General features: G+C 39.7%; 1 protein-coding gene across 2 annotated transcripts in view; it reads left to right on the plus strand.

Moving 5' to 3' along the window:
• POLR3A (RNA polymerase III subunit A) overlaps window positions 1–23,194 on the plus strand; it is a 42,724-nt gene that overhangs the window by 13,620 nt on the left and 5,910 nt on the right. Inside the window, exons 9-24 of one of the 2 annotated variants that reach the window (XM_016159445.2) lie at window positions 58–161; window positions 788–929; window positions 3,013–3,153; window positions 4,958–5,027; window positions 5,440–5,567; window positions 5,720–5,858; window positions 7,146–7,310; window positions 9,499–9,671; window positions 10,989–11,100; window positions 12,052–12,170; window positions 13,819–13,956; window positions 15,718–15,888; window positions 16,823–16,936; window positions 21,287–21,373; window positions 21,463–21,545; window positions 22,123–22,293. In XM_016159445.2, coding sequence (XP_016014931.1) covers window positions 58–161; window positions 788–929; window positions 3,013–3,153; window positions 4,958–5,027; window positions 5,440–5,567; window positions 5,720–5,858; window positions 7,146–7,310; window positions 9,499–9,671; window positions 10,989–11,100; window positions 12,052–12,170; window positions 13,819–13,956; window positions 15,718–15,888; window positions 16,823–16,936; window positions 21,287–21,373; window positions 21,463–21,545; window positions 22,123–22,293 — 2,057 coding nt within the window. The remainder of the gene's footprint in view (window positions 1–57; window positions 162–787; window positions 930–3,012; window positions 3,154–4,957; window positions 5,028–5,439; window positions 5,568–5,719; window positions 5,859–7,145; window positions 7,311–9,498; window positions 9,672–10,988; window positions 11,101–12,051; window positions 12,171–13,818; window positions 13,957–15,717; window positions 15,889–16,822; window positions 16,937–21,286; window positions 21,374–21,462; window positions 21,546–22,122; window positions 22,294–23,194) is intronic. The other variant, XM_036222665.1, reaches the window with a different exon arrangement.

Here is a 23,194-nt window from a genome sequence, read left to right on the forward strand (position 1 = left end):
CAGTATAGTGCACTAGCTTCTAGAAACTTAACATTGTTTTTTATTGTGGTCCTACAGGTAAACAAAGCAAACATTAGTTTTTTGAGGAAATTGGTTCAAAATGGCCCTGAAGTTCACCCAGGAGCCAATTTTATTCAGCAGAGACACACACAGATGAAAAGGTAATGCTTTCCCAATCTAGTTGAATTTTACTACCTTCTCATGACCAAGTTCACTGTTGCCATACTTAGCCACAGAATGCAGTCCAAAGTATAATTTTGGGGACATTTTAGCGTGTGGAAAATATCTGTGTAAATTGCAGTGAGCCTAGGTATATCATTTGCTCTGTTTGACGATTGTAGAAGTATTAATTTGTTCTCTGGCATTTAGTGTTATTGGATCTAGATGGACAAGACACATTGGGATATGAAAGCAGATCATTTTCTGTGTCACCTGTGCTCTGGGATTACCTCAGCTTATTCGTAACCCAGCAGGCACTCATTTTTCCAACTCTGGCTTTCCCAGCAAAACTAACAGGGGTAAATATGATGTAAAAACATCAACAGGGCCCAGCAGGAGAAGCTGATTTATTACTATATTTCTGTAGTTCTAAAACAACTTTTTTTTCATACTTTAGTACTTTTAAAATTAAGCTATGTCTTACAAGCTATGTCTAAGGTGGCCTCTATAGACACCTTAGATTCAGTGAAATATGATCATTTTAGAAGATTGAATCCTGACATGAAGAGTGATAGACTTGGTGAGGGAACTTTTTTCTCATACATGGTGTTTATTATTGTATGTTAAGGTTTTTGAAATATGGAAATAGAGAAAAGATGGCTCAGGAACTCAAGTATGGGGACATCGTAGAGAGACACCTCATAGATGGGGATGTGGTGTTATTCAATCGGCAGCCGTCACTGCACAAATTGAGCATAATGGCGCATCTGGTGAGTAGGAGATTTCTGGTTTTATTTTTTGTCTGTGTGTGCAATGCTAAATTCTAGACTTCTAAAATTAAAATTGCCAATAATTGCAGATACTCATAACTTTTGATTTTCTTTTTAGTTTGAGTAAAACTTTTAAATTTCAAGCTTTTCTTCAATATTTTTAATAATTATAATGTAATATTCATGCACAACAGTAAAACAGGAACTGATTGAAAATTAGTGTGAAAATGACTGGAATGATTTCACTTGCGGACAAAAATATATGATATATATGTGTGCACAAACTTATGTAAAGTAAATGTGACAGAATATTAACTTTTGATTTAACTTAGCATATTAACTAATGTTTAAAAGATTTTTCTTTGCAGTAATCCTCCAACTAAGACCCTAAAACCATAGTTAGGAGGGTGATTTAGTTTTGCAACAGCAGCAATTCCTTTTTCTGGAGATTTAAAATGAAAATGGAGATGCAGCCTTCATTTACTAAATAATCATAAATTCTATCTGCAAAGTGATTAAATCCATGAGCATTTGCAGACAGTGTTTAAACAGATTCTTTAAGTAGTTTTTTTCTAGATTGAGTTTTTCAATAGTTTACGAACACATTACATCAATCAGTCTTTTTTTACCGAAAAAATACCAAAGAAGCAGTTTATGATTATGAGGTTGTGATCATGTAATCTAGGAGGTGAGCAAAAGCCTTTTCTGGAAGCTTGGCTTTGGAGCATTTTTTAAAATAGAAATTTTTTATTTGAAAATTTTCAAATATACACAAAAGTAGAAAAAACACTATGATGAACTCACATTTTCTTATCCTCATTGTTCAGTAATTTTCTACACTTTGCCTCACTTGTTTTATCTCCCTCCCCCCTTCTTTGATGAACCCAGGAGCCGTGTATTTTTTTTCTATGTGTATTCAGTTTACTTCTATAAAACATTATAACCACAATGCCATTATCACACCTCACAAAATTAAGTCATTCTTTGGTATTGTCTAGTGCCCAGTCCATAATCAGATTTCCCCACGTGTCTTAAAAACTTTTTTGTATCTAGTTTGCTTGAATCAGAATGCAAACAAAGTCTACACCTTATATTTAGTTGATATATATATCTTAGGTCTCTATTTTTTAGAACAGTCCTCCATCCTTTTGTTAATTTGAATCTCGTTGAAAAAAAGAAAACAAATCATTTGTCTTGAATGCTTCGTGTTCTTAGTCGGTTCGTATTTGTGTGTTCTGAAGTGTTTCTTCATTTTTCCTGTTATCCCTTTAAGCTGGAAATTAGCTCCCAAAGCATAATCAGATTCAGGTTCAGCTTTTCTGCAAGAATAGGAGGTGCTGGCTGCATCCTCTTGCCTTATTTCAGGAGGCACATGTTATCTGGATATCCCACTCTTAGTCATGCTATAAACATTAGGGATTCACCTGATGTCTTCCTTGAAAGGTTCTCCATCAACCTTTTTTCTAATAGTTCCATCCACTTATGATCCTTGCCTACATTATTTCAGTGGGGCTGCAAAATAGTGATTCTCTAATTTTTCATTCCTTTCACATTTAACACACAGCATTCTTATACTGAAAAACTGGAGCTATTTGCTTGCCTAGAAAAACATAAAGGAAAGACAGCCTAGATGCGTAATTCCTTTTTCTTTATTGTCAATTTGGGAAGTAAAAAGTTGTTGCTCAGTTATTTCCACCTAGGTGGTTTTGGGTTGTGTTGGTTTTTTTTTTATTTATTGTTGGCTTTCCTTTTTTTCAGTGGCAGTATAAACTGAATGGATTTTTATGTAGTCAGTGTTTTAATCAGCTTTTGCCATTAATCTTTTTCATATCAAACTGTGAAATCATTGGCCAATGGCTCCTATGTTGGTGTTTGCCTCATAGTATTAAAACATTGGTTTGAGCTAATAAAGCTATTGAATGAGTCTATAGGTGACATATATCACTTGACAGAACATACTAGAAAGTTACTTCCTTATTCTGAAGTTTCCAGTTTTCCAGGAAGCCATTTTCAGTGTTTTAAAACTAGGAAGTTTTTGGATAAATGACTAAATCCTTCTTCTGTTCTGTTTTGTGTTCCACAGGCCAGGGTCAAGCCCCACCGGACCTTCAGATTTAACGAGTGTGTGTGTACACCCTACAATGCAGATTTTGATGGTGATGAAATGAATCTTCATCTTCCTCAAACAGAAGAAGCTAAAGCAGAGGCCCTTGTTCTAATGGGGGTACGTAGGATGGTACAGCCCAGCTTACAGCTTCTTGAAAGGACGGGAAAGGGAGCACATCCCATTGGAAAACACCCTATAGGATATAAGTAAATTAGTTTCTATAGTAGGTGGGAGGAGTGGGTATTTTCTGACCTATAATGTGGGCTCCTGAAAAAAAATTAAAAATGAGTACAAATTATGAAAAGTCAAGAGTGTAGCAACACCACGACTGTTGGGTATCATGGGAAAAGATGTTCTGCATAAGTAGATTTTCTTGTAGCTAAAGATTCTTTAAGCACCGATGCATTTTATTGAGCATTCTGAATGGAAACCTTCCAAGATGTATTACATGTGTCTTTGTCTTCGAAAGGGCACAATACACATAGTCATTTTTGTAATGACTCTTACCACTACTTTCTTTTACAAACGGTTAAGAAGTGCTCATTAGATGCTAGAGTTCAAGGGTGAGGAAGACAAATGCCTCTCCTCGAGGAACTCTACATGTTGTATCACACGTCCCATTCTCTCCTGAAGCCAATCATAGCACAGAGGCGCAAAAAGTCAGAAGAGTTAGATACCCAAATCTTAAACACAGCAGTTCTTTATGCCTGGCAGTTCCATATACTGGGGCTTTTTGGTTTTTTGGTCTTTTTACATGTCTGTATTTTTAGGCTTTTTTATATAATCATTATATATTATTTTTGTAGTTAAAACTAATGTTTAGAGTGTTGCTGGTGATAACAGCTATCAGCCTGCAGCCAACCAGTGAGACTTTGCCATTGACTTTGCGGTTAAAGATCCATTTTATTAGACATTTTGTCTTAATAACATATTTCATTGGTTAAAAATGACAATAAAAACAGGCCCCAAGGATATTGGGATAGAAGAATCCACAATTACTATCTGGACAAATCCTGTCAATTTCTTGTGAGAAGATTTTCTACTATACTGACTCAACAATCCTATCTCAGTGGAGCAAGTTGGGCTGTAGCTTGAATGTGGCCCAAATTGTCTAGGAAACTTTTTCAAAATACACAAATCTCAGGCTCATGCCCTCTGCTTTCCCAGACCACTCTCTGTCTCACTCCAGAGAGATTCTCTAAACCACAAGTGAACAAATAGGTCTCCCTGCCCAGTTGAAGGCTCACTGCTCTGGGCAGTGGTTCAGAAGAAGGCAGGAACAAGTCTCTGCTCTGGGTGAGAGAGCCCAGAAAACACACACGTGCACAGTAGCATCTCCGCATCAAGACTTGAACAGATGCAGTCTGATCCACAGAACTTCCTTTAAATTTACCTATGCAATGAACAACTAGCATATTTTTTTTCCCAGTGTGGCACTTGTTAAATTTTAGTTAAATCTTTTTGTCGAATTGCTTGTTGTTAGAACCTAATGTCTTAAGAGAAATTTAACAGTTCTGCTATTGCTGCGGAAAAGCGTGAAATTGATTCACTTGAAAGATAACACAGTACTAATTCATAGAAATGAATTTTCTTTGGAGAAATACATTTATTAAAACAATAAAGTCTTGCATGGTTGAGTTCTTTACAGGAATCCAAAAGAACTTCACTCAATATTTTATTTTAGTGTTGATAGAAACCACTAAGATCAACCTTGCTTGAATTTTTTCTTTCCCCTTGACAGATGGAAGAACTGCAAGTTAGTGACAAAGCTGGGATTAAGACCCCTGGCTTCTATTCTCAGCATCATCTTTTCTGCTACTCTCTATTTATTCATAACAATTCAAAGTCTTTGTTGTGCAGATCTTTGGACTGCATCATGCTTTTTAGAATGGCTAACTTATTGTGTTTATTTTTCCTTCAGACTAAAGCAAATCTTGTAACCCCAAGGAATGGAGAACCACTAATTGCTGCTATTCAGGATTTTCTAACAGGTGGGTTCGTGAAATTAACATGAAAGGAGACTGGAACACAGTGATTCTCATTCACAGTGGTTTCATGTGACTACTTGATAAGCTATTTAATTGCCTGCTTTTAATTCTGTTGTTTGTTTACTAAGTTTAACTGTGAACCTACTTGAGATATTTAGTATAGGTTGATTGAATTGAATCATTAAATCAACAAGCATATATTAAGCTCCTACCATAGACTAGACATTTTTCTAATCACCAGGACTACAGCCATGAGTAAAAGTTCCCTTACTTGTGGAGCTTGGAGGACAGAGCCAATAAGCAGCTGTTTGTTTAAATCACTTTTTTAGTAATAGTACAAATTTATTTTAAAATCGAAACATGATTTCCTCAGTTTCATTTCTTTTGTGTGTGTGTCATTTCTTAACATTCTTAGGTGCCTATCTTCTCACTCTTAAGGATACTTTCTTTGACCGAGCCAAGGCTTGCCAAATCATTGCTTCCATATTGGTTGGCAAGGATGAGAAAATTAAAGTTCGCCTCCCACCCCCTACAATATTAAAGGTTTGTACAAGAGGTGCGTGTGCATCTGTGTGCATGTACCTTTGCTGGTACTGGCTTTAAGTGTGATTGCTGTACAATCTCGCTTTATTTGCATGATGGGTGTTTGAGACCAGGCTCAGCCAGCTGATGTTCTGGCTTCTTTCCTCCTTCAGCCTGTCACCCTGTGGACAGGAAAGCAAATCTTCAGTGTCATCCTCAGACCTAGTGATGACAATCCAGTGAGGGCCAACCTCCGAACCAAGGGCAAGCAGTACTGTGGCAAAGGAGAAGATCTCTGTATCAATGATTCCTGTGAGTTAAAACAATGGAATGGGGGAGAGGGGACAGAAAAACAAATGACCAATAACTTACCTTCACCTAAGGAGCAAATTCAATGTTTCTCTAAGACCTTAGCCTAAAGCAGTAAGTTTGTTCTTCAGGGAAATGTAGCTAATGTCTCTCCTCTCAGATATGATTCTCCAGTTCTCTAAAAGGTAGAGATCCTGTAGAAATGTGATACTGTGATTAGAATATTCTTCTCTGAATGTGTTTTGTCTTAAGTGGCTGGTTTCTGTAATTTAATGCGATTTCTTTTATTCTGCCATTGATAAGGGTATCATTTAAGGTATATTAAAATGTATTATTTCGTATCCAAAAAATGTGTTCATTGACCCAAAGTATGGCTAAAGGTTTTAAAAGATGAACTTTTTTCACCTGCCTCACCTGGTCATTGGATTTTATGATAACATGAAGGTCAAGTGTAACAGTGAGAGTATTTTGCAACCCATCTGAGTCATCTAGACTAATTCAACCCAAAATATGGCATTCAGGCTGCATTTACTTTCTGGTACAAGCTCCTAGTTCGTCCTAGACCGCTAAGAAGCAGATCCCCAAGAGGCTTCTTTGAGTAGCACTTTTGGAATGGGCTTCATTAGCAAGGCCTTGTCACAAGAAATGGATCTCCAGGACTCGACACTGAAGAACTGAACTGCAGGGTCTCTCTGAAGGTCAAGGTTTCTACACTCTTGTAATAAAGAGTAAATATTTTGAAGAGAACTGATTTTTCTCAGGTTTATGATCATTCCTTTGAAAACATACACTCTTTTAGATGTTTTGGCTTCTTATTTTAGACTGTATTTTGTTCTTTCCTGGATTTTAATTTCATTTTATTATTGTGTAGGCTATTCATGGGGGTGCCACTGTTAGTTTTTAGTATCTTAGTTGAATAATAGAGTGCTCTACACTTTGTTTACAAAGCACTTTGCTGTGCATGATTTCGTTGATGCCCAAAATGTCCCCATTATGTCAAGATGACAGGTGCTCGATATTGTCATCTACAGTTCACAGATTAAGAGAATAAGGGCCAACTACTACATTTCAGAGTTGGGACTAAAAGGTAGCTAACTGAGCCTTTCATGCTTTTTTAAAGTCCCTTAGATTTCTCAAAAAAAAAAAAAATTTTTTTAAGGAAAATATCTATTTGACCTGCTTTAACTTGTAACATGGAAACAGATTTTTTCCAACTAAAATTTGTTTTGGAATGAAGCAGTGTAATAAATAATTATTTGTTTAGCAGCATAATCATTGTTATCCTTCCAGACGTTACTATCCAGAATAGCGAGTTGATGAGTGGCAGCATGGACAAAGGAACGCTGGGATCAGGATCCAAGAACAATATTTTTTACATTTTGCTGCGAGACTGGGGGCAGAACGAAGCTGCCGATGCCATGTCACGGCTTGCCAGGCTAGCTCCTGTCTATCTCTGTGAGTATCTCAGCATCTTTATTTTATTGCAGTAGTTGTTGGAATTTAAGGAGTTTCTTCTGCTGTTTCTTCTACTATTGTTTTATCCCCTCCTAACACTTACACAGAAAAAAGGTTATTTATTCAAGCAAAATCATATATGCTTTTCTTAATGAAATTAATTCAATACTAACTAGTTTGACTGAAAGTTTGAATTTGCTTTTCAGTTCTCTTCTCAAAATTTATAGTAGCTCCCTATTGTCTGCCAGACAGAATTGTGTTACATAAAGGGCCCTTTGTGGGCTGCTTCCAAAGTACCTGTGTACTCACTGTGGCCCTCTGGACCTTCCATGATTCAGTCCTACAAGGTTATTTAATTTAATATTTTCCTACCTTCCTTGAACTGTCCTATTTCCTTTGTTTGCTCATACTTTGAGCAAGCTGTGGGTGGAGAGTTCTTCGCATGCCTGGAAATATCTGTAGTCTACTCTTATACTTGATTGATTCTTTGGCTGGCTGTAGAATTCTAGATTGAAAATTCATTTCCCTCAGAATTTTGAAAGTATTGCTCTACTCTATAATAGCTTTCAGGGTTTTTTTAACATGTATTTCTGTTCTTATTCCCAAGTTTTTGTATTGAATTATCTTTATTTTGAAGCCTTTGAGAATCCTTTCTTTGTTTTGGTGTTCTGAAAGTTCATAATGGTACATCCTTGGTAAGGGTCTTTTATCATTCATTGTGCTAAGCATTCTGTAAACGATTGTAATATGCAACTATGTGTTCTTAAGTTCTAGAAATTTTCTTATATTATTTTTTCTGATAATTTACTTTTTCTGTTCTTTTTAGAATTTCTGTTAATTACTAAGATTCTGTGATTTTATCTTCTTGTCCCTATTGTCCATTGCTTTGTTTCTGGATTCATTTCTTTAAACACTTCTATCATATATTTAATTTCTAGTTAATAACTATGCCTATTCTTGGGTAATTTTTTTTTAAGGCTTCCTGTTCTTTATCCCAGTACATCTTCCCTATCACTCTGAGAGAATATTACTCAGTTTTATGTTTTTGGCACCGTGAATTTTTTCTTACCTTCTAGTTGTTTTTTTTTCTGTGCTTCAATCTTTCATGGTAAAGACTTTCCTTAAATAGTTGGTCGTCACTGGTTATCATTCATATTTTATGAGTGAGGCACTAAAACACTGATTAGAAATGGAGCTCATTGGCTCATGGACATCTCAGTTCCTTGATTGAGCTGGAAGCTAGCTTTCTGATTGAGTAAATACCCAATATCATTATCAGTAACATTTTTCTCTAGGGAGGCTTTGTTTCTCCAAAGGCATCTTCCAATCTCATTCTCCTTTCCAAGGATAGAAACCTGGCTGCCAGGATTCTGGGAGCTGGACAGAGAAGGGAGCTTAGGGATTTTAGACATAGAATTTGAAGAGTCCCTCAGTGCCTGATTTTTAGTCATCCCCATCTTTCTGCACCTAGTGTCCCCCAATCCAGAGCTTCTCTACTTCTATTTCTTGGTTAGTAAACTCTCATCTCCCACAGAGGTAAGCACCTACAGTGCGTTTTTCATATAGTCTTTACACTGTGGTTCCCTGTTTTCAGCACAGACATCATTCCCAGCATCTGCAGAACTTGGTGATCTAGTTTCTGAGCCCTTCCAGGTTCATCGGTCCTCATTCTCATAACCACTTTTAGGGCATCTCCTTTCCCACTCTGCTAAGCCACTTGCCTCTTTTGTGCCCACTTTCTACCTCTGTTAGGATTATTGATGGCATGTAGTTCCATCAAGGTGGAATTATGGTTTTTTCTTATTCTCTGTGTTTTGGAATGATTTATGAAAAGAAAAACGGGTTTTCAGGTGAGCATAAAAGTTCCTGTGATGCTGTTTTAGAAACAGACAGAAGTCAGATGGCTTCCTTTCTGTAGCTGGCTTTCTCAGGCTGCTCTTGTGTTTAATGACAGTCTGCTTGATATTATTGTTGGTTGGGATATCATCGTGCTCCCCCCTAGATTATAAGATCTGAGAGGAATTAGAGAGTCTTAGTAATTTTTGTATAACTCCCTGGAGACTAATATAGTAATTTTTTATTTAATTTAATTATAACAAATTCTCTGAAGGTGTAAACTTGTTTCCATGTAGTGGGTTGACTAACATCCATGGCTGTCTTCCTTTTCTGCCTGCAAACTATTCTACAGCTAACCGTGGATTCTCAATTGGGATTGGTGATGTCACACCTGGCCAAGGATTGCTAAAGGCCAAGTATGAGTTGCTGAATGCTGGCTACAAAAAATGTGATGAGTACATTGAAGCCCTAAACACAGGCAAACTACAGCAGCAGCCTGGTTGCACTGCTGAGGAGACTCTGGAGGTGAGTCTGGCTCTTTGGGTCATTTCAGCCACATTGTGCTCATAGGGTTGTTCTGTTAACCATCAAGGGAAAATAACAGAGGGGCGTGGGAAGTAAAGGCAGTGGTTTTAGCCTCTCATTGGCGCTATGCTGCTTGTGTATGTTCTCATTTGTTTAATGAGGGGAGGAGGGCCTTCAATCAGGTCCTTTATATCTTTTCCAGCTTTCCCATTCTAAGTGAATGTGAACAGCCCTGTCTGTTCATTTGACCACATGGGGCTGCTCTTGTTCCAACATCACCTTGGGTCCCTTCTGTAAATGGTACTGGAGTCCTTCTGCCCTTTCTATTTCCAGCATCTTTTGACTAGAGACTGGCACCACAGCTTTTTGGATACAGAAGAGGGAAAATTCATGTGTGAAAGTCACATACCAGCCTGCCCCCTCATGTCTGAAACTAGGTTAGCTGAGAACTGGACCAGCATATGTCAGAATTAGAATCACCATCAGCCTCTGAGAGCCCTACATTTTCTCTAAAGCAGCCCAGGTCTGCAGACTGACTGCACCAGGGTTTTGCCTGGCTCTCTTCTGCCTCCTTGGTAGCTCAGAGCTTTCACTTACCAATGTATGGAAGAAAGGCTCTTTAAGCAGTAAGAAATTTTTTGATGAAGTGAATTTTTTAAAGCAAATTCGTGTGAGGTATTCACCATTAGCTCACTCTTAATCTCACTTAAATCTTAAAGAGAGATGAGGAAAGAGACCTAGAGACCTCAGCAGCGCTCATTTTTAATGGAATCATGCCATGTAAGTGATTCAGCATCCTAAGTTGTAGGTTGAGGAATAACATCTGGTTGCTCAAGGACTGAACTATCCCTGTAGAGTCACCTCATCATACGCTTAATTTGTGGGAATTCAAATGTGCACTTGGCAAGAAAAAAAAAACACAAATTTTTAATAATAGTACAAGGATTATTTTACACTTTATACATTTATTTAGGCGTGAGTGTATATATTACAGTAATATAGATGTAGATATATCGTTGTATAGGTTCCTGTACACAAAGCCATGTGCATTCTACTTCATTGCCATCTAAAGGATTTTTCAGTATTTTTTTACTAATCATTTTTACCTTACACACTGACTTTGGAACCTTGTGGAAGACGTCAGTCTATATACATGGGTCATCCTATCCTGGTTTTCTAAAGCTCAGAAACCTCTCTTTTGGAAATCTGACATCTTGCATAAATTTTTTCAAATTTCTTTAAATGTCAGATAGGACATTTGTGATCAGCAGAGCCAGTGAAGATGACTCCATCACACACTTTGCTTTCTCCCACCAGGCTTTGATCCTAAAGGAGCTGTCTGTGATCCGTGATCATGCCGGCAGTGCCTGCCTCCGGGAGCTGGACAAGAGCAACAGCCCCCTCACCATGGCTTTGTGTGGCTCCAAAGGTGAGTATGTCCTCTCTGGCTCATTATATTCTTTGTGTGGGCTGGCTGGTTTTGTTCCAGAAAACGTAAGAGTCATAAATTCAAGAAGACCTTTAATTTATAAGGGCATATCTTTTAAAATCATATGAAGTAGACACTAGAACAACACGGGTTTGAATCACATGGGTCCGCTTAAATGCAGATTTGAAAAAAAAAATCAATCATATTTTCGATCCACGGTTGGGAATCCACACATACAGAAGGCTGACTTAAGTTATACATGGATTTTTCGAATCTGTGAGCAGCTGGTGTCCCCCACCCCACATTGTTCAAGGGTCAGCTGCATATAGAAGGATAACTATTTGCATTTAGGGAAGTTTTACTCTAGAAAAATTTGTGGGTAATGTGTGTGGATTTCTGAGTTTGTGGGTACTTTGAGCTCATGCTTTAAAACAACTTCAAAAAAAAAACCCCTAAGGATCTTTAAAATAATATATTTACTGATTTCTTTAACTTTGCCACCTTACCCACCCCACCCCCCAGGTATTCTCCTATTTCCTGCTCCTGGTATACCCCACACCATTACCATTTCTGTGGCTTTGCTTACCACTTTTCCACCCACTTTGGAATTCCTCCCCCTGCCCCTTATTATGTCTAAATCATAATGTCCTCCAAAATTTCAGTCTGGTAGCTGCTGTCTCTTGAAGACTCCCCTAGAAGTCTTTCCTCCTATCCAAAGAGCTTATTTGCCCCTGGGCACCTCTAGCCCTCTCTCCACCTTTTTTCTGTTACCAACAACAGCTCTACCTTGTATTTTTCCGGTTCCATCTTTTACTATCCCCATACCGTGAACTTATTAAGGATAAGGGGCTGTGCTACGTTGTGTTCCTGTCTTATCCCGCAGATCTGCTTGCATGTTAGCTAATGTCATTTCAGTAAATGACTGTTAATATTCCTGACCCGCTTCCCCAGGTTCCTTCATTAACATATCACAGATGATTGCCTGTGTGGGACAGCAAGCCATCAGTGGCTCCCGAGTGCCAGATGGCTTTGAAAACAGGTCCTTGCCTCACTTTGAAAAACACTCAAAGGTAAGTAGTAGAGGATGAGACAGAACTTTGAAGGATGTCTAGCAACAGTGCAAAAGAAAGTAACTGAGGGTCTGTGGCAGGTCTTCTGGAGGCAAATTATAAGGGCAAGCGCTGCTCAGAGTTACTATTCTCTTTTCAACCCAAACTCAGCCGTGTAGAAGGAAGCTTATTAAACTCAGACCTATAAAACTTGGAACGGTGCCCTCTTATATACTTTCTCTCCAAGGAAGATTACAGGTTACCCCCAAATTACCTTTAAAAATTAAAACCTATAGTTACCTTATGTATATGTTCAATCTGTATGCTTGTTTGGGGGACACCTTCATTAAAAGTATAAGGGTTTTTAAAAAGTGATAGTATGAACCACACTGAAATGACCCGAAAATTTCAGGTTCTCTCTAGAATTCTCACACTCAACTTTTAAATGCCTTCTGAGTTCCATTGTCCTTGTGGTTTGGGCACTCGTGTAAGCAGAGAGGGTGGGAGACAAACTTGTGCTTGGGTCATTCTGGGACTCAGAGTCAAGCAACTATTAAATCTGTAGTCAAGGAACTTACAGAGTAGATTTGGTCACTCAGTAAATTCTGGGTTCAGAGTCAGCAGTTATTCTCATTAAAGCACTGAGCCTCAGCTGCTCTTGACCTATGGAACTGCAGGATTTTTGTCCAGACCCTCCTGGGGAGGTAGGACTGCTGTACTGAGAGTAGTATATGGACAGCCTCTGCATCAGGTAGCCCCAGGAATAATTCAGGTCCTCTGCCTAACATCAGAATTTGCTAAAGGGCAGGCAGATAAGTGGTCACTGGAATGGTACCTGCCTGAGCTTGTCAGGCTCAAAGTTCAAAGGCAGCCTGACCAATTTAGAGGACAGGCCAGGGGCATCCATATTTCTCAATCTATGAACCAGCTGCCCCTTAAACAAAATAGAGGAAGCAGAAGGTTGGCCTATGCATCTAGATTGTCCTCTAAGTAATATAGACCTATCTAGATCAAAGGCCATTTGGCCATTTCACATGATGTTTTATATGTGTATGTATTTTTTTACAATGTTATTGAAATCCGTTTTATTTATCATAATCATCCATTTAAAGTGTATGGTTCCAGTGACCTAGTATAGTCACATAGTTGTGTGATCATTGCCATAATCTACTTGTAGAACATTTTGAGTGCCCCAAAATCAGCCCTTGTAAACATTAGCAACACCTGGTTATGTTTTGAAGGTGGGCAAGCCCAGCCCATGGTAAGAATGTCTTTAAGGGAGTCATTTCCCAGGGAACAGGCACAATACTGCACTTAGTGGATGCTCTCTGAGGTCCTTGATTGCTTGTCTGCTCTATGGGTAACAGCCCGGGCTTTGCTTTCCCTCTCCTGAACTACTTGCCCGCCACTGGCACCAGTACCACCCCTGGCTGAGACCTCGCCTTCCTTGACTTTGGTGAGGATGGGTTGTGCCAGATTGTTTCTCCTTTAGGAAAGGGTGATAAAGCCTGTCACTTCATGCAAGTGTATTGGCCAGGTGTATTTATAGCCTAAAAATGGGTCATTTTCTGATTTGAAGGGATTTTGGAATTGTGGACCTTGGCTCTTTTTTTTGTTTGTTTGATTTTTCTCTCTCTCTCTCTTTTTTTTTTTTTTCCTACCTCTTCAGCTCCCAGCTGCCAAAGGCTTTGTGGCTAATAGCTTTTATTCTGGTTTGACACCGACTGAGTTTTTCTTTCACACAATGGCTGGCCGGGAAGGTCTGGTCGACACAGCTGTAAAGACAGCTGAAACAGGATACATGCAGGTAACTTGAAGCAATGCAGGTCATTAGAACAGAGTGGGACAGGGCTCTGTGGATTTCGACTGTTGAGTGTTTACACATTTTGTACGTGAGCTATCATGTATCTGGTCTTGGTATTTAAATAGAAAAGTTAAGGAACATAGGTGCTCTGGAAATAAATAACAAAAAAGGTAATGTTAATGTTCCAAATCACGCTATGTACCTAAAGTTTTTAAGACTGGGCCAAAACCACACATACCGAAGCTCCACTAGAGGAGAACATGGACTAGAGGTGCCTCCTGGGACTTGCTGTGGAACCTCACTGACCCTCTGTTTCCAGTACATGAAAATGGGAGTGACAACATGGACCTCCTGATTATTGAGAGGACTCTGCTTCTCGCTTTGAACTATTTACATAACTCATTCGTGCCATTCCAATTGACTCTAGGAACCTATTCCAGTGCCCACAGGAAGACTCAGAAGGATGACTCTTTCTCCACTATGTGTACAGTTCTAGGGTAATAGGTTCAAGTGGACAGGGCTAAACTAGAGGGTTTGCTGTGCCTGTCAAAGGTACCTCTAATGGTAGAGGAATAGAAATACATTCCTACTTTGTTCTTGCATAAGACATTTTTTCTGCAGTCTAATTTTCACTTCTACTCTGTGTGGTCTATAATCTATGTTGTTGTTGTTTTTTTAATTTCATTGTTTTTCTCTACTTCCAACACCAGATAAAGTTAACACTCCAAGTTGCTGGGCCATGAACTTGCATGGCTTTGTGTCCCTTTTCTCCCCACTGTGTTCCCAGTTTGAGCAGCATGGTCTTTTGCATTCTGGGAAACCAGCATTGATAGTCCAGAGATATGAATGAGTGAGCCAGAATAAACAAGGTCGATGAGGGTGAAAATGGACTTGGGTCAGTAGACACCTATTTTCATAACCTCTTTTGTGCCTCGGATGTTATTACTGATACTTCCCTTTTAATCATCTTTTGATGGGAAATTGCCCTTCAGTTTTGGAGTGTGCTGCTGTTGTCAGAAACCTAACAGACTGAAATGCTTTTACCACTCTAGCCAGGATGTCTTTTGACTGCTTTTTGTCTTTACCTTTTTGGAGTAGTGAGTATGACTTTCCCAGAGCAATGTGTTACCCTAGAACAAATTGGTTCTGGCGTGAGGGATTTTTGTTTTGAAGTTGCCTGGAGAAAAATTTCTTTCTCTTTAATTCACTGAGCCACCATCACATTGCTGGCTAGAGTGTGTTCTGCTGGTGGAAGGTTTTCCCTAAACAGGTTTGAGAAATGGCTGCTGCCTGCTGATTCAAACACAATGCTCTCCCTGTTCTCTCTTCTTTCCCCTGTGTCCCAAAAGAGGGTCTGCACCTGATCCTCTGTAATTCATTTTGAAGTCCACAGGGGTCCTAGATTAAGTGGTGTTTAGAAATACAAAGCTATTGCATTAATTTATACCTTAGGGAATAAGAGGGAAGGCCAAGCAGACTAGAAAAACAGTGTTTGCATAGTCTTTTGAGGGTGATGGAGTTTAAATTGCATGTATTTTAAAATACACTTAAGGGCTGAAGGTTGGAGCATATTCTAAATCCCCCTAGACAGGCTAGTGAGGTGCTCTTGGGGTCAGGGGAATCTTTTTAAGGGATTTCTAATGTTTTTATGTGATTGAAGTGCTAGTAATCTTGAAAATTAGAGTTGCAAAGCTCATCCTCTGTACATGTAACTAGTCTCCTCAAAAACATCTGAGCTTTGTTTTTTCTCTTTTTTCCCTCTAGAGAAGGCTTGTAAAGTCCCTTGAAGATCTTTGCTCACAGTATGATTTAACAGTTCGAAGCTCTACGGGTGATATTATCCAGTTCATTTATGGGGGAGATGGCTTAGATCCTGCAGCTATGGAGGGAAAAGATGAACCCTTGGAGTTTAAAAGAGTTCTGGACAACATCAAAGTAAGACTTAGCATTATATCTGGGGTTAAAGTGTTTTTCGAGGACATTTCTTTAGAATGGAGATACCCTTTGGAATATTACATACAGTTAATGCTCAGTCATATCTGCCCAACTACTGGGTCAATAGTTTTCTTTTTTGTGTTACTCTGCATAATTTTCCCAAATACTAAAGGAAAGAATATTTTCTCGATTTCAAAGTCTAGTTATTGGTAGTAATCAAATGCCAGGAGAAGAGGGCTTTGGTTACTCTGTGTCTAGTAAAGTGTAATAGATACCAGTGTTATAAGTCATGGGTATTGAAAAACAGACACATTACACATACTTCAACTGGGGGGTATAATTTAGAACCATTTTGGGAAGCTAATTTGACAATACTGATCTGAATTTAAATTGTGGGTACCTTTTGACCCAGCAGTTCTACGTATAGGAATCTGCCCTACAGAAAAGATCTAAATGTGCCGAGTGTATTTCCAGCATTGTTTGTAGTATAGGCAAGCCATCAACAGTGGATAGCTCAAATACATAATGGTCTGCCTGTACATTAGGATGGCATGCAACCATTAAAACTGGGGGAAATTCCATGTGCTTGGGAATGGAGAAGTTTTTTCACTCTTGTAATGTTTAGGGTTTTTTAAAACAACAATCTGTATTTTAAATGCAAATCTGGGGTTGGGTAAAGGTTGGGGAGTAATGGAACAAAACCCACTGAATAACCCAGAAGCCTTGGTGTAATAAGGTGGAGTATTAGTTTACCCTGTTTTCACCTCCACATTAAAGGTTAAGTCTAAAATTTATTTTGAAGGGAAAAAACATCACAGGTTGCTTAAAGCTAACTCTGAGTAAGGTTGTTTGTGTCATAAATTCTCTCAATTAATACTGCTTCCTTCTTCATCACCCCCACACATCACACTGTTCCCTGTTTTTAATACTTGAGGCAGTCTTCCCGTGTCAGAGTGAACCTGCTCTCAGTAAAAACGAATTGATCCTGACCACTGAGTCGATCATGAAGAAGAACGAGTTCCTTTGCTGCCAGGACAGCTTTCTGCAGGTATGCTCCAGGGTGGTAGTCTTACCCGGCTTGGCTGTCTCAAAAAAATAGTTTGCCAAGTGCCGGCAGGTGAATTTTATAAGCTGAGGGGTTTTATGTAAGTGTTTCTTTGTTAAGAAATTCAATAACGGCCTTGGCAAAATCTTACAAGCCAATACAAAGAATTTATCTCATGTCTTTCTTAGTTTATTATCTCTTACACAAGTGTTTCCCTATTAGAAGAAAAATGCTTTAGCTAAAGAACTGATTTTTTTAAAGTCCTATCCACATGAAAACCCTTCTTATCCTGTGGAGTAGCTCTCTCCTCAGGTCATTCTGAATCCTACTAATTTCTATTTGTAATGGTATTTTAATACCATTTATTTTAAATTGTTCCTTCTCTTACCATAGTATGAATCAAAAATCCATGGAGTCAGCCTTCCTTTTTTTCCATGGAGCTGTTATGTTACATTGATATCTTAAGGTTTTTTAGCTCGTTTGTTTTTGTTTTACTCATTTCACTGACCTGCTCAAGCAGCTCTTATTTAGAATTATGGTTGTGATCAAAAGCAAAAGGGTGCGGAAATCAGTAAATGGTTTTTTTGATGTGCTGATTGGTAATTCAGGTGCAGCACAAAATCAGCAGGAATGTATCCCTTTCAGTATATCAAAAATAAAAACCACCAAGTGAAACTTTAAAAACAATTAAGGAAGCCCTTTCCTCCTTTCTTTTTATATTGAGGTATGAAAGGTGAAAAAGAGACTCTTCTAGACTTTAATGTTTAAAGTCAAGATTAAAACAATAGTTTTAATATGGGTAAAAATCAAGAGTGTGGCTAGATCGAGTGCCTTTGTTTTTATTCCACAGATTTTTTTTTTTTAACAAATTAGGATTGTAATTTGGTTTTTCTACATAATTATATTTACTTATTTGTTTCTCTGTTTATCCTTGAAGACCTTAACTGAGACAGGCTATGAGAAATATAATGAGGTAATGCACTTAGCATGCTGTGACTGCTGAGCATAAAAGAGTGAATTCTAGCAACGATCCAGCTGTTTGCCAGCACCAGAGACAACAAATTTCCATCCCAGTGCTGGCAAACACAACTTCTCTATTCATCATTTTGGATTGGTTCCTTTCTCGCCTTTGACAAGGTTTAATGGGTGACCCACTGACCAGCAGTATTTATTCAGCAAGCACTTGTTCAGCCATCAGTATGTCACATGCCATGTAGATCCCAGGAACACAAAGATGGCCAAATATGTCCTTGCCCTTCAGTGGCTCACAATTTGATGAACTCAGATTTGCTAAGAGGGTTCAAAATCCACTGGCCAGATAGATTTGTCTGAGCAGCTGAAATGTTCTCTGGCCCTAGCCTGTGCCAGAGCTGAGGCAGCAGAGGCAGCTCCTGAGTGGCATTGAGCACTAGCCCTGCCAGAGGCTGGTGCCCATGCTCACAGACATACTATAGCACGAGTGTGAGACTTCGCTGGTTAATCGTGTGACTAATTGCCTGCCAGTTGCCATGTTGTGAGTTCCCTATAGTATGCATGGTTTGATTTAGCTGAAGTCTTACTAGCTTATTTTAGTTTTTATTTTTGCAAAATGAGCTTTTTTCTTAACCTCTAGAATATCTAACTTTTGTGTAAAGAAAGTCATTCATTTCAGCAAAACCACTAGAAGCTGGTCCCTGTGGGTGGCAGCTGAAAGATTGAATTTCCAGTTTTTAAGGTGGGCAGAGGGGATGGTATTAGGTTTGTCCTCTCTATTCCTATGTGTGCAAAGTTCCTCACAGATGAAAATCCCCCGGGTCTGCTCGGCCTCGTTCTGGTTTCCCTGCGCCAACAGGTGGGGCAGCCTTTAACACCTGGTGATCGAATGGCAATGTCTGAGCCAAAAGAGCTTTCAGGAGGTTGCCATAAAGGACATAATGACAGCGAGACAACTAGGCTGGGGGAGGAAGTTACTGATGTGAAAGAGGCTCTTTACACTGAAGGATACAGGAGAAAAATTAAATAGCAGCAGGTATTAAGGCCTCTGCATATTCCTACTATTAACCAGAGTCGTGCCAGGAGAGATCGCTCCACTGCCCTCTACAGCTCTAGTTTCCTTCTCTGATTCACAATAACTGGCTATATCTGAAAATGCAGTCTCAAACTCATAATTAGTAAGTAAGCCTGGAGAGTTTCTCTTTAAAAAAAGCCTCTCAAGAATTTTCAAGTTTTTGCAAATTAATAAAAGTCCTGTCTGTATAAAATGATGGCTAAGTAGCACAGTAACCCTGTGTGTATCTCCACGCTTTTTCAATGAGAAGAAGGGCAGTAACGAGAAAGCTATGTTCATGAACAAGAGACAGCCAAGGTATGATAGACACCCGCCCCTCCCCAGGTAGCTCCTTGGTCACCTGGACTCCTAAGAGACAGACTGAAACTCTTAATGGGCAGAGAATACATTGCAGAAACCCCTGCTCCCAAAGCAGACTACTTTCTACCCTAGAGTAGGATAATCTGATATTGTGAAGAGCTTGTCACCTTAGCCACACCCCTGACCTCCTCCAGCCTCTCAGTGCCTTCTACTCTAGAGTAATGGGGCCGATGCCATGCCACCTCATGGGAAGGTCTCACTGAGCCAGGGAGCAGCAGACTGGGAAAGGTCCATGAGCATGGACTGTTTTACTTTCAAAAAAAGTCATACTAGAAATTGCTAGATAGTCTGTGGGAGGCTAAAGAAATTTACTCTTGCACGGTTAGGAAAGAACTGGGTCAGTAAGTGTTAAGCTCTCTACAGGTGCCTTATAGAGTTTAGTTTTTGCAAAAGTGGGTTTCTGATCTAGTCTGCTTTTTAAAACACTGGTTTCAAACAAAACTTGAGGCTTTTTCAGCTATGTGATACTGCCTAGATGTGGGACAGGACATGCTGCTCTTCTCCTTGGGAGCCCCTCAGCCAACCTTAGAATGGAGAAGCAAAACCTCATGAGGCACTATATGGTCCACCCTCAGGCCATATACTCGACCAGCTCACTGTTCTGTCCATGTGTGTGGATCTGTCCTCACCCAGCTACATAGAGCAGCCAGATGCATACGGTTGGCCAGAGTGCCATTCATGCTCACTGTCACCATGATTTATCTAAAACCATTGAGGGAAATCATAATTCCCAGAAGGCTGCTTGAGGGAAAGTGTACTCTGTTCACTCTCCCCGTATTCTCACCTGGATAAAATCAGCAGCCAGCTGCTGGGCCAGCATTGCCTCTGCTGCGACCTCTGAAGGACTGCTGCTACCACATGGTGTGCGCCATCAGCTCACCTGAGAAGTACTCTGAGTCAGTCCCACGGGGCTGATGTGTGACCCCATGGGAAGAAGATTTTGGTACATGTAGCTCATCAAAGCACACCACACCATCTCCTCTCTATAAGCACTCCCCGAAAAGGAGGTGCTGGCCAATCCTGGTTCTAGGAGTGACCACAAGGCTTGGTTTATTTCACAGACACACAATCAGTTACAAAACAGATAGGTTTTCCTTTTTGAGTGGTTGCTAGAAAACTTCAAGTCAGGTGTGTAGCCTCTAGCTCTACCCTGTGGACCTGCCACATGATGCACTTTTCACTTTCCTTGCTCCATTTTGTTGCTGTCCCAGGTCTTAGACTACTGTTCTTAAGTTCAGCAAGAATAGCAAATATACTCATGTTTCATTTTTAGCTTTGAGAGTGGTTTCCAGGAATTCTTCCAAAGTTCTGATTGTGTATGGGAAGGGAGTGTGAGACTGGGGGAGTGAAGCAGAGATGAGAGACAGAGGAAGAGAAGCTGGGTTTAGGAGCATTTCCTTTGAAATAAAGAAAGCTCAGAACATGTGTTCAAAATGTATATATGTCTATGAAGTTATGCTTTTGCTTGTATTTAAATTGATATAACAACTTCAGAAGAAATTCTCAAAAATTGATCAATCTAGAGATTAAAAGTATAGATGGCAGACTCCTACCTGCTCTGAGCTGTGTGAATGTAGACAGCATAGAGAGCAGAAGAGAAAGCAGCAGATATAAAGACTTACCCTGGTGTGACTCTCATGTGCCATGTATGGGCGGCATAGTGGGACTGGGAAAGTGGCTGGTACGTGCCATTGCTGAGTCATCACTAGAGTAAAAAGGCCTTAGAAATACCTAAAACAATAAGTTATATGGCCAGGGTGTGGACAGTATGGTGTATTCCTTGGAAAAACATTTCATTTCAGAACCTATATCCATATTGTGTCCCTAATAGTATATATTCAGCTGTCACTAAAATATGTTTTCCTATTACTAAAGTTTATAAATTGCATTGTGTCATCTGAATTACTAGGAAATATACAAATGATATTTACTGTGTAATATTACAGGAAATAAAAAAATTCATCAAGGGGGTCTCTGAGAAGATCAAGAAAACCAGAGATAAATATGGTATCAACGATAACGGCACGACAGAGGTAACGGCCTTTCCCAACAGGTTAGGAAAGATACTGAGGAATTTTCAGGTGTTTCCAGCCCTAACCTGTACTTGGTTTTATTCTTCCAGCCCCGTGTGCTCTACCAGTTGGACCGGATCACCCCTACCCAAATAGAAAAGTTTCTGGAAACCTGTAGGGACAAGTACATGAGGTAGGGATGCTAATTATCTTGGACTGTCATGCAGTCACATGGGTCTCTCATATCCTTCCTGTTTCTCCATGGAAACAAAATCCTGCACCAGCACCACTTACTGACTCCCAGTGGTTGAACAGGTTCTATCACCTCTTATCTAGGGATTCCAGTGGGTACATTGACTAGATGTCCCAAGATGTGGAAATAATTGCAAAGAAATTTCTGAGTGTCTCTCCTCACAGAGAAACTGCCAGTATATTTGGAAGGTGTTAGCTACTCCGTTTGCCTTCAGTACCACGTTAGCAAAGCTCTCGGATCTTCTCCATGCAATAGACATTTGGGCCCTGTCGTCGCACGCTGACCACAAGGAGCCACAGTATCACTTTCATTACCCTACCCCTCTGAGCATCACGTGCCCCTGGCTGCAAATATTACTGATCTGTCCCAGGTTCTTCCTCTGTCACTAGTGCATCCCAGCTCAGTGCCAATTCCTTCCTGAACCCAATGGCATCTGCATTTTTCCTATCAAAAAGAAATACCAGAAGCCCCTCCCCAGCAGTTTTGCTGTACTTTCATCCATATCTTTTTCTTGTAGGGCACAGATGGAGCCAGGTTCTGCAGTAGGCGCACTCTGTGCTCAGAGCATTGGTGAACCAGGCACCCAGATGACCCTGAAGACATTCCACTTTGCAGGTGTAGCCTCCATGAACATCACCCTAGGCGTGCCCCGGATCAAAGAGATCATCAATGCTTCCAAGGCCATCAGGTGCCCTACTTCTGTTTTTCTTCTGTTCCAAATTGCCTGTCATATTTCTTGAGAAACAATGATTCTCTTAGTCACATGTAATACTCTAGTGGGCAATATCTCAAACTCTAGTGGTATGCTTGTGTTAATCATATTTTAGTTTTTAAAAACTCTACTTGAGAAAAAATAAGTTGAAACTGGATACAGTCAAAATTGAAAAAGTAGTTTTTTGTGGCCAAAGGTCACATAAAAGAGAGAAACATAAAAAACAACTGGAAAAATTAGAGCAGTGTGTCACTGAAGATTTCAAACTTTTGGTGTCACATTTCCAGCCTAACTAGGCCTAAATAACGTGTCTACCACTTGGACTGTGGCCATATTCTGTGATTGCCGCATGATTTCATGATAGGATCTATAGGTGATCTGAAACTAGAAAAGATAAAAATACATTACAGTGCATTTGATGTCAAAATGAGGATTCACCTATGATCTGAATCTAACAAAATAACAAATAGCATAAAGCGAAAACTGCAGTTGATTCTAGGACAGCAGCTATGGACGTCAGGGTGGCAGGAGCTCTGCCTGCCTCCTCTGTGTTGGTCAGATTTCTTCCAGGAATGTGTGTTCTGGGGACACCATCCCGGACAATGAGGATGGAAGCTGATGGCTAGTGGTTGGTGGAGCTAGGGGCATCCTGGAAAGGAGCTAATGAGGCTGAGGGAGAGGGATGGAGCAAGCTGTAACATACAAAGGGCCAATTTACTCAGGGAACAGAACTAAAATAGCTACTTATTAGGACCAAAGAAGAAGATGTAGGTTCACTTGGTTAGGAAGAACTTTCTGAAAGTCGTTTCATTCACTGGTAGAGTGGGTTATCTCATGAGCTCCAAAAATAGTAAATCTGAATGAGAATGTTGATAGG

The sequence above is a fragment of the Rousettus aegyptiacus genome, unplaced genomic scaffold, assembly GCF_014176215.1.
Source record: "Rousettus aegyptiacus isolate mRouAeg1 unplaced genomic scaffold, mRouAeg1.p scaffold_m13_p_6, whole genome shotgun sequence".
Taxonomy (NCBI): domain Eukaryota; kingdom Metazoa; phylum Chordata; class Mammalia; order Chiroptera; family Pteropodidae; genus Rousettus; species Rousettus aegyptiacus.